The sequence below is a fragment of the Nilaparvata lugens genome, chromosome 10, assembly GCF_014356525.2.
Source record: "Nilaparvata lugens isolate BPH chromosome 10, ASM1435652v1, whole genome shotgun sequence".
Classification (NCBI taxonomy): Eukaryota; Metazoa; Arthropoda; class Insecta; order Hemiptera; family Delphacidae; genus Nilaparvata; species Nilaparvata lugens.
In genome coordinates, this window is record NC_052513.1 from 16,864,949 (window position 1) to 16,883,196 (window position 18,248).

An 18,248-nucleotide genomic window follows, 5' to 3' on the forward strand; every position below is an offset into this window, starting at 1 on the left:
GGCAACTTTTTCATAATGTTCAAAACTTGTAGTCCATAAAAATATTTTGAAAAACTATCCAAAAATTAAATTTCAGTTTCCAAAAAATATTACTGCTTTCCAAAATTTTCACTCAAATCATGGTCACAAATCAAGACTTCAATTTTATTTCCACTTGTAAATTATAATCATTATTCACAAAAACATTTTTAAACCAAACAAAAATTTATTTTTCTTGGATCTCATGAAATACTACTGCTGCTTTCAAATTTTCTAATAAAACCGTAGTCATTTAAAAATTTATTAAAATGATATTTTTATTTGTACCATATACCAGAATAATAGTAAATTTTCGAATAATAGTTTGAATATATAACAATAAAATAGTAATTTCAGATGGAATTAAATAGAGAATGCATTTATTCAAATGCTAATTAATATATAACTATTATTTAACGAAAATCCTAAATAAATGCTCTACATCACCCCGAAGACTTCTGCTACTGCAGACATTGACAACAGGGTTAACAGCTAGATGGAAATTCGATGAGAACTACTATCCAAAAATTCCCGGGCGCAACTAATTTTTGGATAGTAGTTCTCATCGAATTTCCATCTAGCTGTTAACCCTGTTTGTCAATGTCTGCAGTAGCAGAAGTCTTCGGGGTGATTTACAGCATTTATTTAGGATTTTCGTTGAATAATAGTTATATATTAATTTGAATGATAATTGTTGAGTAATTATTATTAACCATATAAAGTATAAATAAGGACACAGCAGATTTTATTAAATGAAATTACTTTAATAATTATTATTTCCATCTAGCTGTTTACCCTGTTGTCAATATTAGCAGTAGCAGAAGCCTTCGGGGTGATTTACAGCATTTAATTGGAATTTTCGTTTAATGATAATTATTCATCAGCATTTGAACAAATGCAACTTCCAATTTATTTCCATCGGAAATGACTTTATGATCTTGAAAGCTAACCAGTTCTTGAAGCCAATAATTTTCTAAGGTGATTGCGATAAAATGTTATACATTTGTAAAGAAATTTAGAATAATTTTATCTTTGGCAGCCACATGAAGCAGTTTTCAGGCGTTTTTGAACTGGCGGCGGATGAGTCGGCAGGCCACGAAGCACTCTGATTGGCTGATTAACGCAACCCAATCTGATAATCAACCAATCGGAGAGCTTCCTGGCCTGCCGTCTGTCACCACTGCAAAAACGCCTGAAAAAAAACGCTTCATGTGGCTTGGCCCTTAGATGCTAAGTATCCAACCAGATGATTTTCAATGTAGAGGCGCGCCTTCTGAGTGCTTCGAGCTTAAACCTTTGTTATAACACAACTCGCATGTAAATTAACACCCAATATAAAACACACCGTGACTGTCATTCATTTTGTCCAGTGTGTGTGAATTGTTCGCGCGCGGGTCGGTTGGCGGACCACTCTGTGTTGTCCCCCAACTGCCCCTCGTATAAGGCGGCGTTACAGTCCTTGGCGAGATCGACCCGTTATGTTTAGGATCGTTCAAGCCAATACTGGGCGTAGCCGAGCGGGTATGATTGAGTTGTTGTCTGATTGTGTTGCATGTGGTGTGGATGTTCTCCTTCTGCAGGAGCCGTACTCCTCTAGGGGTACTGTTCCTGTAGAGGGCATGGGACGCGTATTCTGTGTGGGTTTGCCCCGCCAGAATCGAGGCATAGATGTCTGGGTGTGTGTGGTTGTATTGAATGATTGTTTGGGTGCAGTCCTACTGAGTGAGTTCTCTTCTCCTTATTGTGTGGCTGTGGATTTGGTGACAGGTGGTGGTTGTCGTGTGGTTGTATGTAGTGTTTATTTGCGTCCTGGTCGTGTGCATGATGATGAGTGGGGTATGGTTGAGAGAGTGAGTGTTGAGTATGAAAGGGTTCCTCTGCTGATTGGGTGTGATGTGAACTGCAGTTCGGAGTTGTGGTATGGTACGGGTCGCGGTTGTGCAAGGAGTCAGCGAATTGAGGACTGGGTAGCACTGCAGTTCATGTCTGTGTTGAATGAATGGGATGAGCGCTGTACGTTTGAAACTGTGAATGGTAGATCGAATGTGGATGTTTCTTTCTGTAATGATGCATGTCTGGTGATGAATGTGTCTTGGCGACTGGGGGATCTGTGCGTCGATCATCGTTCAATCCATATGTCTGTTGGGCTGGAGGATGACCGACGGGCAGATCCAGAGCGAGTGAGGTTTGTGCTTTCCGGTGCGAACTGGCTGACATTTGATCGCGAGTTGGTTGGTCGGATGAATGGAATTGATGGTGGTGGGGTAGACAGATTGGCTGACAGTCTAACTGCTGCGGTCCTTGGTGCTGCCAGGGCCTCTATTCCAGTTCGCCATGGTGGCAAGCGGGTGCCGTGGTGGGGACGCCAGTTGGCTGATCTTCGTAAGTCTGTGAAGCGTGCTAGAAGGCGGTTTCAGCATGCAAGGGGGGAGCGGCGACTTCGACTGCAGGTGGCTTGGAGGAATCTTCGTCGTATGTACGTGTATACTGTGTCGGTGTGCAAGTGGAATGCATGGAGGCAGTGGGTCTCCAGAGAGGGTGCCCGAAATCCTTGGGGAATCGTGTATAAAAGTGTTATTCGTGGTGGTGTAAGGAATCGCGTGCTTGTCACTGTCCGTAGGGAAGGGAGGGTAACAGCTGGTGTGAATGAGACTTTGAATGCGTTTTTGTGTGAGCTTCTGCCTGGTGATGACGCTCGGGTTGATGCGGGAGCACAGCCTGTTGTTCGTGCTGGTTTTGTGTCTGAGGATGGTTGTGGGCCTTGTGTGGGTGAGTGGAGTCCTGAGGCCCTGGCCATTGCCGTTTCAAAGATGAAGTGTGGGACGGCTCCGGGACTGGATGAAATCTCACCTGACCTTGTCTGGCGTGCTTGGGGGAGAGTGAAAGATGTGTGTTTGGATCTGTTCAATCGATGCCTGAACCAGGGAGTGTATCCAGCGGCCTGGAGGATCGGTGAGGTGGTTCTTATACCCAAAGCGGGTGATAGGGACTTATCCCTGGTGAAGTCATTCCGACCTGTCACCTTGCTGAGTGTGTGGGGCAAGCTATTGGAGCGCCTCATTGAGACGAGCCTGCGAAGTGCTATCGGGGCTGCTGGAGGCATGAGCAGGAAGCAGTATGGCTTTGTTGGTGGGAAGAGTACTGTTGATGCTGTCAGGCATGTGATTGAGTGGGTCGGTGGGTGTGGGTATAGGTTTGTGTTGGCTGTGTTCCTTGACATCCGGGGGGCATTTGACTCGGCTTGGTGGCCGGCCATAATGCGGCAGCTGAGGCGGTTCCGGTGTCCCTTGGATGTCGTTAGGTTGGTCCGAGCGTACCTCACTGGTAGAATTGTGCGTATGGGTTGTGGCTCGGTGTTTGTGGAGCGTATGATGGAGCGTGGGTGTCCCCAGGGATCTGTTCTGGGTCCCCTTTTCTGGAACCTTCTGTTGGATGAGTGGCTTTGTATGGATCTGGGTGTGGATGTTGAATGTGTTGCCTATGCTGACGACCTGGTGCTGCTGGTGGGCGGTGATCGGCGGGCTGAGGTGGAGGAGCGAGCGACTGCTGTGTTGGACCGTCTGTTTGAATGGAGCGTCAGTGTTAAGTTGGAGTTCGCACTGGAAAAGTCTTTGTGCATGAGTATGAGAGGCCTGCGTAGCTTGTCTCGCAGGAGGAATGTTCGTATGAATGGTGTACCTGTTAGGTATGTGAGTGAATGTGTTTATCTGGGAATCACCCTTGGGGAGGACCTGCGAATGGAGGGCAACATTGCCAGATTGGAGGAGAGGTGTCTACGGGTCTTCTCGCGCTGTGGAGTGGTTGCGAGGCGCGATTGGGGCTACAAGGGAGATGCTCTTCGTGTTGTTTATAGGGGTGTGATTGAGTCGATGTGTCTGTATGGCTGTGAGGTATGGGCGAATGGTTTGAGTGATCGAGTTCTATGTTGACTGAATGGTGTGCAGAGGAAATGTTTGAAGAGTGTGACCAGGGCATATAGGACTGCAAGTGGCCCTTCATTGTGTGTGATTGCTTGTGTTTTTCCCTTGAGTGTTTTGTGTAGAATGAGAGTGCGTGAATGTGGCCTTCGTATGGGCGGTATGGATCGTAGGGCTGCTAAGTATGAAGCATACCATGAGGCGTTGGACTGTTGGCAACATGATTGGGAGAATGGGCAGTTTGGGCGGCAGACCTTTGCCTTCTTCCCGGATGTGCGTCGGAGGGTCCGTGTCCGGTTTTATGACTGGACACATTATTCCGTGCAGTATTTGACCGGGCATGGGAACTTCGCCGATATTTTGTACCGGTGGGGGAGGCGGGAGAGTCCACTCTGCCCTGAATGTGGTGTCGATGAGTCCAGTGCTCATGTTATGTTTGAGTGTGCAAGGTATGAGGTCGTCCGGACGGCATTCGTGTTAGAGTATGAGAGGATTGGGTGTGGCTTTGTGTCTGAATGTATGGTTTGTAGTGTGCAGGCGTGTAAGTTGTTTGTACGATTCTGTGAGAGATTGGGTCGTATGCGTGAGGACTTTGTCCAGGTTTGATGTCGCATACTTGCTCAGGTTGCTCATGTTTATGTTCAGTGGTTTTGATTTTGATTTTGATTTTTATTTTGATTTTGGTTAAAGAATAACCGGTTAGATGATTTTGTTGTTTTTTTGAGGAGCGGGTATGCAGCATAGTCCCGAATGCGTGTGTGTGAATGTGTGTGTGTAGTGTGTATGAGCCTCAGGAGTCACCATTGTTTAGGCGTAGGGTTTGTAGGTTGGGTGTGAGTACCATGGGTTGGTTGGGTTGAACTGGTTGTGGGGGGGAGTATTTGCTAGTAATTCAGTCGGTTGGTAATGAGAAGGACTACTGTAGGTTGGGGTTATGTTTGTATGTATGGTTGTTGTGAATGGTGTTGATGGTACGTCGTGCCTTGTGTGAATCTGTCTCTGGTGCCTGGTCGCGGGGAACCAGTCCGGAGCTCTTCCCTGAGAATTGTAAAGGGCAGAGTTCTGGACTGTTGAATGCCCATACCACTCTCCTGCGGTGAAGGCCCCTCACCGTAGGGGGTGGTCGTCATCATCTTAGCATAGGCACCAGCGTGGAGTGAGTTGGGCAGCATGGGTCTTAGGAGGCCTAGAAGGCCTGTTCCTGGGTAGTTGGGCTGGGATCGGGACCTGTGCTGTGGTATGAGTGTGTGATTGACTCCGGGGTATCTTGGGTTGGGTTGGGTTTTTCGGGATAAGTTGATGGCTGAGCTGGGTGGGGTTACTTTAGTTTGAGGTTGGGTTTTAGATTTTGGGTAGGGTTGCTGTCGGTGCTCAGACGACAGTCTAGGCGGAGTTTCGGGTAACATCTTTCCGAAACGCCCTGGCTGCTGTCTGAATGCCCCTGATTCTGTCGGGGTCATTTTGGCAGTGGCGCGGGCTTTTTCCAAGTCTTCAGGTAGCGGAGAGGATACGTCCGGGCCTTCTGGCCCACGTACCGCCGGAACTGGGCGTCTGTGGTGAGGCACCTTGTCTCTCCATTGGCATCCAGGCTAAACTCCTCAATGATGCCCACCTGACGATTGGCAGTGGTGCTACGGACCCTGAGCCGTTTTTGTGGTATGATGTAAATCAGGTACACAAGGGCTCAGGTGAGGTTCACCGGACCGGAGGGTCTACACATGTCATTCATTTTGCAAATAAATAATAATAATAACTTTTATTCACTTCATTGTACAATTTTACAAAGCATAAAATTATAAAGCATAAAAATGTTATTTCGATTCAATGTAGGTACATTCAATACAGCGTATTAACAATAATAAAACATTAGAATAATATTATCTAAAAATACCACGATTTTTTTATAAAGCTACTAACATGCTTCAACACCTCTGGTGTTATCTTCAGTCACAGTGTGACAATTCAAAACTTAATTTCATGTTTGTGTGATGAATTATATTATTTAAATTCAAGTTTTGAATTGTAGAAGAAGAAGAAGAAGAAGAAGAAGAAGAAGAAGAAGAAGAAGAAGAAGAAGAAGAAGAAGAAGAAGAATATCACACTGAAGATGACACCATAGGCGATGAAACATGTTTGTAACTTTTTAATAAATTAGTAATATTTTTAGACAATATTCTAGTGTTCTATTATTGTTAATAGACTTTATAGAATTTACCTAGATATTGAATCAAAATAACAATAATTGTTTGGAAAATTAATGACAGATACTGAGAGCTTTATATTGGTCCAATTTACATGCGAGCTGTGTGATAACAAAGGTCGGGGTGACGGGAGATCGCCGAAAACACCACGAGGTCCCCAAGAGGCCGCTCACCCGGTTGTTCGGCCGGCCGACACCACACAAGGAGTTGCATCCCTACTCCGGCCGACTCCAGACGCCGGGGTGTACCCAGGAGACATCACCAGTGACGGGAGGTCGCCGAAAACACCACGAGGTCCCCAAGAGGCCGCTCACCCGGTTGTCCGAACCACCGGCCGGCCGACACCACACAAGGAGTTACAATCCCTATTCCGGCCGACCCAGACGCCGGGGTGTACCCAAGAGACATCACCAGTGACGGGAGGTCGCCGAGAACAACACGAGATCCCCAAGAGGCCACTCTGCCGGTTGTTCCATCACCGGCCGGCCGACACCACACAAGAGTTGCAATCCCTACTCCGGCCGTCCCCACACGCCGACTGAGACCGGACGTTTAACTGGCCCAGGGCGACACCGGGAACACAAGTAGAGGAAGGTGTGGGCTAAAGTTAACTCGAGCCTATTTAACTGGATGTATTCAACTTCACAACATTGTCGTTGACATGAGTTCTTGATTCGAATACATCATAATTATAGGCTTGCATGAAAAGATTGAGTTTTCCCAAAATTCGGCTAAATGTATATTTTGTCCAAGGCTCAATTTGTTTCATTTGACCCTTAGATGCTGAGACCCGGTTGCACAAAAGCCGGTTAAATTTTAATCGTGATTAGTTCACGAGCACCATTAAAAGAAGCCCTCCTCTCTCTGATTGAGCCAAAATATACACTTAGCTGAATTTTGGGAAAATTCAATCTTTTCATGCAAGCCTATATGATGTATTCCAAACAAGAACTCTGCATAGACTGTGAAGTGTTATTGAATAAATCCAGTTATATAGACTATGAGTAGGCTTTGGTCGACACCTTCCTCTGGCCCAATCCTTCCAGGTTTCCAGGGTCGCCGCGCTGGGCCGGTTAAACTCAGTCTGGTGATTATAGCTCCTGGTGTGGTGTCGACCTATTGGGGACGGCAGGCGTCCTCGTGGTGTCTACGACCTCCTCCCGACACTGGTGGTGTCGCCTAGATACACCCCGCATCTGGGATTAATGCGCAGGCCACACCAAACTCGCTCCCGCGGCGGTAACGAAGTTAAAAAACTCGCTTTCCATGTTATTAAATTGAGCAGGCCACACCAAACTCGTTCCCGCGGCGGTAACGAAGTTAAAAAACTCGCCTTCCATGTTATTAAATTGAGCAGGCCACACCGAGCTCGCTCCCGCGGCGGTAACGAAGTTAAAAAACTCGCTTTCCATGTTATTAAATTGAGCAGGCCACACCGAGCTCGCTCCCGCGGCGGTAACCAAGTTAAAAAAACTCGAATCGCTTTCCATGTTATTAAATTGAGCAGGCCACACCGAGCTCGCTCCCGCAGAGGGAGTACCTCGGCGGTAGTTTCACTTGGCCGTGACAGGCGAACTTTTGAAACGTCTGCTGGTGGTACTACCGCAGAGTAGCGAGCTCGGTCTGGCCTGCACAATTGAATAACATGGAAAGCGAGTTTTAAAAGTTCGCCTTTGGTAGCGCATGCGCAGGATACAGAGACTCTCCTAATCTGTCCTTGGCAGATATTGATTTCCGATTAGTGTCCGATTTGGTTATGCCATCTTGAATCAATGATAGCACTTCAATAAACTGATCTGGCGTTAATCTAAAATAGTTTTTGAACTTCTCCTCCTCCAGCTCCAAATCTCTCATAAGAGAGATTTATTTATTTATTTATCCACTGCATACTGCTGTATATCACTGAAAATTGATAACCCTGATCTACTTTCAGCCTACTTCATTTTATTAATCAATAATTGATCTTATCTAGCTATAATTATTTTACTTTATCATTTTCTGTTTTTTTTTCTTAAATATTCATATTAATAAAACTTTTACAATATTCCCATTAATATAAATCCTTAGTTTAATAAATGAAATTAACGTTTTAGTAGAGAGTTAGTGGGGAGATATTTTTTATTCTTTCCGAAGAATGAACATTGATATGTCCAAAGCTCCGCCAATTTATGTAGACGCATAACATATAATTATCCATAGTTATTATATTACAAATTGCTTTTTCATATCATATACAGTTCAATAATTATTTTCTTAGTCTATATTATGTAAATTAATCTATAATTTGCTGTATTGTAAGCTATTGCATATAAGTGTATAAGCAGTATAATTGTAATCTACATAAAGAAAGTACTCAATCAATCAATAAGATGATGGAATTCCCCATAAATTTTCCGAATCTTGTGTATTGGGTGAACCCACTTTGACCTCTTCGATACACAATAGAGCATAATGATTTCCTCATTACTATCGGAACTACTGTCCTCTAACCACGGTACGTTATTTCTAAGTGATTTTTGGTCGCTCAAATTAATTAACGTCATGTCCATTGTCGATCACTTCTACTACTAGCTACTAGTACCAACAGTACTACGAGACGAAGTACAGTGCTGTAGTTGGCAGCCTTCCTCCACTACTAGAGAACCACACTCATTAAAACAAAAACAAAGCCAAACTACCGCTAGCGGACGTTTTTTGATGTGGCCTGAACTACCACCGCGGGAGCGAACTCGCTACCTCTAGCAGACGTTGGTGTGGCCAGTGCTTAAGGATTACAACTCCTGGTGCGGTGTCGGCCGGCCAAACAACCGGGTGAGCGACCTCTTGGGGACCTCGTGGAATTTAAGACCACTTCCCGTCACTGGTAGTGTCCCCTAACTACACCACGGTGGACTTCTCACGAGACGGAGAAACTTTCCATTTTAAGGTAGTCGCACACAGATCGTCATCGGACGGACGGCACACATCGGACGATCAGATTTGATGCATTGTTTTCAACTGGAGTACTCCAGCATGCCTATACGATGCGGATAGGTATGCGCACTCCAATTGAAAACAATGCATCAAATCTGATCGTCCAATGACGATCCGTGTGTGCCTACCTTTAAGAGGTGAAAGGTCGTCCTTTCGCACGGCTGAAGGGAGGGGTATACCTGTAGTCAGGTCCACGTTATAATGACAGTATTTGATTGAAAATGGTGTTGCTATTCTTGTCTATCATTAGCCAAAGCAGATAGCGCTATTCATTTCTAACTACACATCGTTGCCAGATCGATTTTCAACAATGTAGATATATAATTCATTAACAAAATATTAATCCCAATAATTATGAAATTGTATTATTTAAAGACTTGAACATATTTTTCCTTGAATCTATATAATATAAAGGCGAAATGGCACTCACTGACTCACTCACTCGCAGAACTAAAAATCTACCGGACCAAAAACGTTCAAATTTGGTAGGTATGCTCAGTTGGCCCTTTGGAGGCGCACTAAGAACGGATTTGGAAAAAATTCCAAAGATACGCCCAAAATCTGCATTTTTCCAGCGTTTTCTCAGCTTTATCGAGAACAAATGAACTGAAAATGTTCAAATTCAGTACAGCTAGGGTGTAATAATGTTGTGTTAGAAGGAATTTGAAATAATGTCAAAGATACGCCCAAAATTAGCGTTTTCCCAGCGGTTTTTTTTTTTTTGCTTTTTCTCAGATTTATCGAGAACAAATGAATAGAAATTGTTCAAAAATAGTACAGAAGCTAAGCTAGGGTGAAATAATGTTGTGTTAGAAGGAATTTGAAATAACGCCAAAGATACGCCCAAAATTAGCGTTTTTTTGCGTTTTCTCAGTTCTTTCATCAAGTAATAGACAGAGAATGTTCAAATTTGGTACAGAGGTTTAGCTAGGGTCTAAAATTTTTGTGATGAGGTGACTTTAATATTTCATCAAAGATACGCCTAAAATCAGCGTTTTTCCAACGTTTTTCTCAGCTTTTCTGCGTTTTATCAGTACTTTGACTTTCTGATGGTGCTCAAATGAAAAATGCAGGCGAGCGAAGCGAGCCCGCTGATCTCATTTTTTGACAATCCAGTCGGGGGTCCAGGGGGGCGGAGCCCCTGGCTAGACGGATATGGCGATCTTACATCAATATACTGGTATCAGCTATCCTCTAGGAGAGGCAGTGACTCGGCAACGTTGTCTTGCCCTTTCGCGAGTTTACAAGAATATCCACCACTATAGTGAGGTCCACGTTATAGTGGCAGTGGAGGAAGATAAGAGAACAGCGTTGCCGTGTCCCTGCCTTCTAAAGGGGATAGCTGATACGGGTATAAGCCGATTTCAAGCTGAGGCGAAGTCGGCATTGTTTACAAGACGCCCTACCACTATAGTGAAGTCCACGTTATACTGGCAGTGGAGAAGATAGGGGCACAGAGATCCTGCCTTCCAAAGGTGATATCTGATAAGTTACTGGTATATCTAAAGCTGCGTACAAATATACGCGCCCCCAACCCGCTCCGCGCTCGTTCCGCCATCGCTCCGCCCCCGCACCGATCATAAACGTTACGGGAGATGTTAGCTCTTCTCGCGTTCCACTCTTGCTCCCCGGTCGATCATCAATCGCTCTCTGCTCGAGTGACGTTCGGTCGCGGAGCAGAGCGAAAGTCTGTACGCACCTTTATGTAATATAATCAGCTTTACTCTATAGGAGGAGGTGGCAAGGTAGAGAATCTACCACGCGTTCTGGCTGTCTAGTTTAATATGGGCCTAATATATTTATTGTAAGAAAACATTGGAATTTCCTCTTTCCTTTGCTATAAAAATTATCAATTTCGAATAATTATGAATTTATCATTAATTAGGGGTAGGAATATTAATGAGAGTTTTGTCTCTTCAACAGGAATGATGTTCATCTGTACAGACAAATTCTTATTGTTCATTGACAATTTGTAAAGCATACTTGATTTTTTTAAACGTGTATCTTTATTCAAAATCTACTAGTTAATTTTTTGTAATACAATTTGATATCAAGTCATGACTTTTTAATATTATTCATCTTTAACATGTTTGTTGTGAGAAATTTATTGAACCAAGTTTGATTACTAGACAGTATATCTATTGAAATTTGTTATGTAATTTAACAGTTAACCTTCAGTCAATTGTGTATAGGATTATCAATAAAAGTTTTGTCTTTTTCAACAGGATTGATGAACAACTAAACAAACCATGATGGAGAAACACGTGGATTACAATGGAAATGCCACCAGCTATTCAATGCATTGGAGAGCAGCTCTACTACCAAAGTGGAGATGTGGATCACTGGATGTGGTATGAGATAATTTATATTTTCAGTAGTCTAGACAGGATAGAATTCTCTAACACTTCCCTATTCTAAGCGATATCTGATTCCACAGATATAAAGTTAGGGCCGGGATGTTTATGGTGATTACTATTATTACACAGTTCATCCCGACCCTTTCGGCAGTGCCATGTTCTATCCGGTTGGTTCTGAGTCCAATGGGTGCTTTCAAGTTAGAGTCAACTGACCTGCAGATCGCATTTCCGCGTGCCAACAACTGGACGAACATGTGCCACTGTTTGATTGTCGTTTATGGATGGCTGTGGAGTGAGACAATCACCATGAATAGGGTTTGAGTTTGTCAGGGTCCCCTTAGGATATTTGCAGTTGTCAGTCGAGTATTTCATTTCTGATCAGTGCCCTTTGTGGTGGTCCCACAGCTTTTTCATGATGGTTGCGGGCTCAGGTCTGATCTGTTCTATGAGACTAGCTGTGCAAATATAAGATTGTAGTGCCTTCAGCAAACTAGGGATGGGGTTTGACAATTATATGTGTTTAAGAATTAGAATTAAGAAATATATGTTCATATCTGAGACTGACGTATAAGCTAAGTATAGCCTCTAGCCTTTGCTAGTTGGCGGGGTTAAGCCTCTAGCCTTTGCTAGTTGGCGGGTAAAGCCTCTAGCCTTTGCTAGTTGGCAGGGTAAAGCCTCTAGCCTTTGCTAGTTGGCAGGATAAAGCCTCTAGCCTTTGCTAGTTGGCGGGGTGAAGCCTCTATCCTTGCTAGTTGGCAGGGTAAAGCCTCTAGCCTTTGCTAGTTGGCAGGGTAAAGCCTCTAGCCTTTGCTAGTTGGCAGGGTAAAGCCTCTATCCTTTGCTAGTTGGCAGGATAAAGCCTCTAGCCTTTGCTAGTTGGCGGGGTGAAGCCTCTATCCTTTACTGGTCGCTAAGGGAAGGGGTTACAAGAGCTACGCGGTCATAGCTTTGAAGATGGATTGGGAAACTAGATTTATTTTAATCATGGTTTCTCTAATTAAATTTACAGTTATCTCCAGCCTTTGCTGGTTGGTAGAGGAAAGGGGGGATCAAAGCTATCCTTTGATAGTTTTGGGGCTGAATTTATCATTAATCTTTGTTAATAAATTAATAGTTTTAAGTTGCCATATGTTCATTCAAATTGCCTCCAGCCTTTACTGGTTGGCAGGGGAACGGGGGGATCAAAGCTATCCTTTGATAGTTTTGGGGCTAAATTTATCACTAATCTTTGTTAATAAATTAATAGGTTTAAGTTGCCATATGTTCATTCAAATTGCCTCCAGCCTTTACTGGTAGGCATGGTAAAGGGGGGATCAAAGCTATCCTTTGATAGTTTTGGGGCTAAATTTCACTAATCTTAGTTAATATGTTGATAGTTTTAAGTTGCCATAAGATATGTCCATTCGAAATCCCTCCAGCCTTTGCTGGTTGGCAGGGGAATGGGGGGATCAAAGCTATCCTTTGATAGTTTTGGGGCTAAATTTATCACTAATCTTAGTTGATAAGTTGATAGTTTTAAGTTGAAATATGTTCATTCAAATTTCCTCCAGCCTTTACTGGTTGGCAGGGGAAAGGGGGGATCAAAGCTATCCTTTGATAGTTTTGGGGCTGAATTTATCACTAATCTTAGTTGATAAGTTGATAGTTTTAAGTTGCCATATGTTCATTCATATTGCCTCCAGTCTTTGCTGGTTGGCAGGGGAACGGAGGGATCAAGGCTATCCTTTGATAGTTTTGGGGCTAAATTATCACTAATCTTAGTTGATAAGATGATAGTTTTAAGTTGAAATATGTTCATTCAAATTGCCTCCAGCCTTTGCTGGATGGCAGGGGAAAGGGGGGATCAGAGCTATCCTTTGATAGTCTTGGGGCTAAATTTATCACTAATCTTAGTTGATAAGATGATAGTTTTAAGTTGCCAAATCTTCATCCAAATTGCCTCCAGCCTTTGCTGGTTGGCAGGGGAACGGGGGGAACAAAGCTATCCTTTGATAGTTTTGGGGCTAAATTTATCACTAATCTTTGTTAATAAATTAATAGGTTTAAGTTGCCATATGTTCATTCAAATTGCCTCCAGCCTTTACTGGTAGGCATGGTAAAGGGGGGATCAAAGCTATCCTTTGAAAGTTTTGGGGCTGAATTTATCACTAATCTTAGTTGATAAGTTGATAGTTTTAAGTTGCCATAAGATATATTCATTCAAATTGCCTCCAGCCTTTGCTGGTTGGCAGGGGAACGGGGGGATCAAGGCTATCCTTTGATAGTTTTGGGGCTAAATTTATCACTAATCTTAGTTGATAAGTTGATAGTTTTAGGTTGCCATAAGATATATTCATTCAAATTGCCTCCAGCCTTTGCTGATTGGCAGGATACGGGGGAATCAAAGCTATCCTTTGATAGTTTTGGAGCTAAAATTCAACATTAATCTTAGTTGATAAGTTGATAGTTTTAAGTTGACATAAGATATGTTCATTCAAATTGCCTCCAGCCTTTGCTGGATGGCAGGGGAAAGGGGGGATCAGAGCTATCCTTTGATAGTTTTGGGGCTAAATTTATCACTAATCTTAGTTGATAAGATGATAGTTTTAAGTTGAAATATGTTCATTCAAATTGCTTCCAGCCTTTGCTAGTTGGCAGGGAAACGAGGGGATCAAAGCTATCCTTTGATAGTTTTGCGGCTAAATTTATCACTAATCTTAGTTGATAAGATGATAGTTTTAAGTTGAAATATATTCATTCAAATTGCCTCCAGCCTTTGCTGGTTGGCAGGGGAAAGGGGGGATCAAAGCTATCCTTTGATAGTTTTGGGGCTAAATTTATCACTAATCTTAGTTGATAAGATGATAGTTTTAAGTTGAAATATGTTCATTCAAATTGCCTCCAGCCTTTGCTGGATGGCAGGGGAAAGGGGGGATCAGAGCTATCCTTTGATAGTTTTGGGGCTAAATTTATCACTAATCTTAGTGATAAGATGATAGTTTTAAGTTGAAATATGTTCATTCAAATTGCTTCCAGCCTTTGCTAGTTGGCAGGGAAACGAGGGGATCAAAGCTATCCTTTGATAGTTTTGCGGCTAAATTTATCACTAATCTTAGTTGATAAGATGATAGTTTTTAGTTGAAATATGTTTATTCAAATTGCCTCCAGCCTTTGCTGGTTGGCAGGGGAAAGGGGGGATCAAAGCTATCCTTTGATAGTTTTGGGGCTAAATTTATCACCAATCTTAGTTAATAAGTTAATAGTTTTAAGTTGCCATATGATATGTTCATTCAAATTACCTCCAGCCTTTGCTGGTTGGCAGGGGAAAGGGGGGATCAAGGTTATCCTTTGATAGTTTTGGGGCTAAATTTATCACCAATCTTAGTTAATAAGTTGATAGTTTTAAGTTGCCATATGATATGTTCATTCAAATACCTCCAGCCTTTGCTGGTTGGCAGGGGAAGGGGGGATCAAAGCTATCCTTTGATAGTTTTGGGGCTAAATTTATTACAATTGAAACTATCAAGTTGATAGTTTCAAGTTGCCATATGTTCATTCAATTGCCTCCAGTCTTTGCTGGATGGCAGGGGAAAGAGGGGATCAAAGCTATCCTTTGATAGTTTTGGGACTAAATTATTACAATTGAAAAATATCATGTGATAGTTTCAAGTTGCCAAATGTTCATTCAATTTGCCTCCAGCCTTTGCTGGATGGCTTGGGAAAGGGGGGATCAAAGCTATCCTTTGATAGTTTTAGGGCTAAATTTATTACTAATCTAAGTTTATAAGTTGATAGTTTTAAGTTGCCATAAGATATGTTCATTCAAATTCCCTCCAGCCTTTGCTGGTTGGCAGAGGAACTGGGCATCAAAGCTATCCTTTGATAGTTTTGGGGCTAAGTTATCACTAATCTTAGTTAATAAGATGATAGTTTTAAGTTGAGATATGTTCATTCAAATTGCCTCCAGACTAGCTGGTTGGCAAAGTTGATCAAAAGCTATCCTTTGATAGTTTTCGGGCTAAATTTATCACTAATCGTAGTAAATAAGTTGATAGTTTTAAGTTGCCTATGTTATTTCAATTTGCCTCCAGCCTTTGCTGGTTGGCAGGGGAACGGGGGGATTAAGGCTATCCTTTGTAGTTTTGGGGCTAAATTTATTACTAATCTTAGTTGATAAGTTGATAGTTTTAGGTTGCCATAAGATATATTCATCCAAATTGCTCCAGCCTTTGCTGGATGGCAGGGGAAAGGGGGGATCAGAGCTATCCTTTGATAGTTTTGGGGCTAAATTTATCACTAATCTAGTTGATAAGATGATAGTTTTAAGTTGAAATATGTTCATTCAAATTGCTTCCAGCCTTTGCTAGTTGGCAGGGAAACGAGGGGATCAAGCTATCCTTTGATAGTTTTGCGGCTAAATTTATCACTAATCTTAGTTGATAAGATGATAGTTTTAACTTGAAATATATTCATTCAAATTGCCTCCAGCCTTTGCTGGTTGGCAGGGGAAAGGGGGGATCAAAGCTATCCTTGATAGTTTTGGGGCTAAATTTATCACCAATCTTAGTTAATAAGTTAATAGTTTTAAGTTGCCATATGATATGTTCATTCAAATTACCTCCAGCCTTTGCTGGTTGGCAGGGGAAAGGGGGGATCAAGGTTATCCTTTGATAGTTTTGGGGCTAAATTATCACTAATCTTAGTTAATAAGTTGATAGTTTTAAGTTGCCATATGATATGTTCATTCAAATTACCTCCAGCCTTTGCTGGTTGGCAGGGGAAAGGGGGGATCAAAGCTATCCTTTGATAGTTTTGGGGCTAAATTTATTACAATTGAAACTATCAAGTTGATAGTTTCAAGTTGCCATATGTTCATTCAATTTGCCTCCAGTCTTTGCTGGATGGCAGGGGAAAGAGGGGATCAAAGCTATCCTTTGATAGTTTTGGGACTAAATTTATTACAATTGAAACTATCATGTTGATAGTTTCAAGTTGCCAAATGTTCATTCAATTTGCCTCCAGCCTTTGCTGGATGGCTTGGGAAAGAGGGGATCAAAGCTATCCTTTGATAGTTTTAGGGCTAAATTTATTACTAATCTAAGTTTATAAGTTGATAGTTTTAAGTTGCCATAAGATATGTTCATTCAAATTCCCTCCAGCCTTTGCTGGTTGGCAGAGGAACTGGGCATCAAAGCTATCCTTTGATAGTTTTGGGGCTAAGTTATCACTAATCTTAGTTAATAAGATGATAGTTTTAAGTTGAGATATGTTCATTCAAATTGCCTCCAGACTATGCTGGTTGGCAAAGTTGATCAAAAGCTATCCTTTGATAGTTTTCGGGCTAAATTTATCACTAATCGTAGTAAATAAGTTGATAGTTTTAAGTTGCCTAATGTTCATTCAATTTGCCTCCAGCCTTTGCTGGTTGGCAGGGGAACGGGGGGATTAAGGCTATCCTTTGTAGTTTTGGGGCTAAATTTATTACTAATCTTAGTTGATAAGTTGATAGTTTTAGGTTGCCATAAGATATATTCATCCAAATTGCCTCCAGCCTTTGCTGGTTGGCAGGATACGGGGGGATCAAAGCTATCCTTTGATAGTTTTGGGGCTAAATTTATCACTAATCTTAGTTGATAGTTTCAAGTTGTCATAAGATATATTCATTCAAATTGCCTCCAGCCTTTGCTGGTTGGCAGGATACGGGGGGATCGAAGCTATCCTTTGATAGTTTTGGGGCTAAATTTATCACTAATCTTAGTTGATAAGTTGATAGTTTTAGGTTGCCATAAGATATGTTCATTCAAGTTGCCTCCAACACAGATATCAAGCTAGGGCCGGGATGTTTATGGTGGTTACTATTATGACACAGTTCATCCCGACCCTTTCGGCAGTGCCATGTTCTATCCGGTTGGTTCTGAGTCAATGGGTGCTTTCAAGTTAGAGTCAACTGACCTGCAGATCGCATTCCGCATGCCAACAACTGGACGAACATGTGCCACTGTTTGATGTGGTTTATGGATGGCTGTGGAGTGAGACAACCACCATGAATAGGGTTTGAGTTGTCAGGGTCCCAGTAGGATATTTGCAGTTGTCGGTCGAGTATTTCATTTTTGATCAGTGCCCTTTGTGGTGGTGCCACAGCTTTTTCATGATGGTTGCGGGCTGAGTACAGCACTAATTTGATGAGCAGGTGGTAGTGTTACACTGTGGCCTGGTCTGATCTGTTCTATGAGACTGGCTGTGCAAATATTGGATTGTAGTGCCTTCAGCAAACTTAGGGATGGGGGTGAAGAATTAGAATTAGGAAAAATACGTTCATTAGTTGTGACTCATGAGTATTATGTTTGTTGTTAATGCATTTTTGTCAAGAGATTAGTATAATATAAGGCTTGGGACTCCCGTGTCTTACTAATTGTCAATTCATTTAATTGATCTGTTATCTTTATTACATTTTTGTATTTGTGTCACTTTTTTCCATGTTGATAATTTATATTCAAGAATTCAAGATGCAGCAGTTTATATTATTTCAGGTATTATTTAATTCAATTAAATGTTTATTATCTAATTTAAATTTTACTTATGTACCGTATTTTCAATTTCTAGTCTTTGTGCCGGTTGCGCAAAAGCCGGTTAAATTTAACCGTGATTAATTCCACGAGAACCAATCAAGGAAGCCGTCTTTTCAAAACCCGCCTTCTCTGATTAGTTCTCGTCTAGTAATCACGGTTAAATTTAACCGGCTTTTGTGCAACCTAGCCTTAACCAATGAAAATTATTTTTCCAATATTGTATTTCAAACACAC

General features: G+C 42.1%; 1 protein-coding gene and 1 long non-coding RNA gene across 2 annotated transcripts in view; both read left to right on the top strand.

The window, feature by feature from the left end:
* The window catches only part of LOC120353297, a 49,280-nt gene that overhangs the window by 30,049 nt on the left and 983 nt on the right, over positions 1 to 18,248 (top strand). The gene's annotated exons all lie outside the window — the stretch shown is intronic.
* On the top strand, positions 1,392 to 3,377 carry LOC111057445 (retrovirus-related Pol polyprotein from type-1 retrotransposable element R1). Its single transcript, XM_022344870.2, has 2 exons — positions 1,392 to 3,230; positions 3,305 to 3,377. The coding sequence occupies exons 1-2, from the start codon at positions 1,497 to 1,499 to the stop codon at positions 3,317 to 3,319; spliced, it is 1,749 nt and encodes a 582-aa protein (XP_022200562.2). The 5' UTR covers positions 1,392 to 1,496; the 3' UTR covers positions 3,320 to 3,377.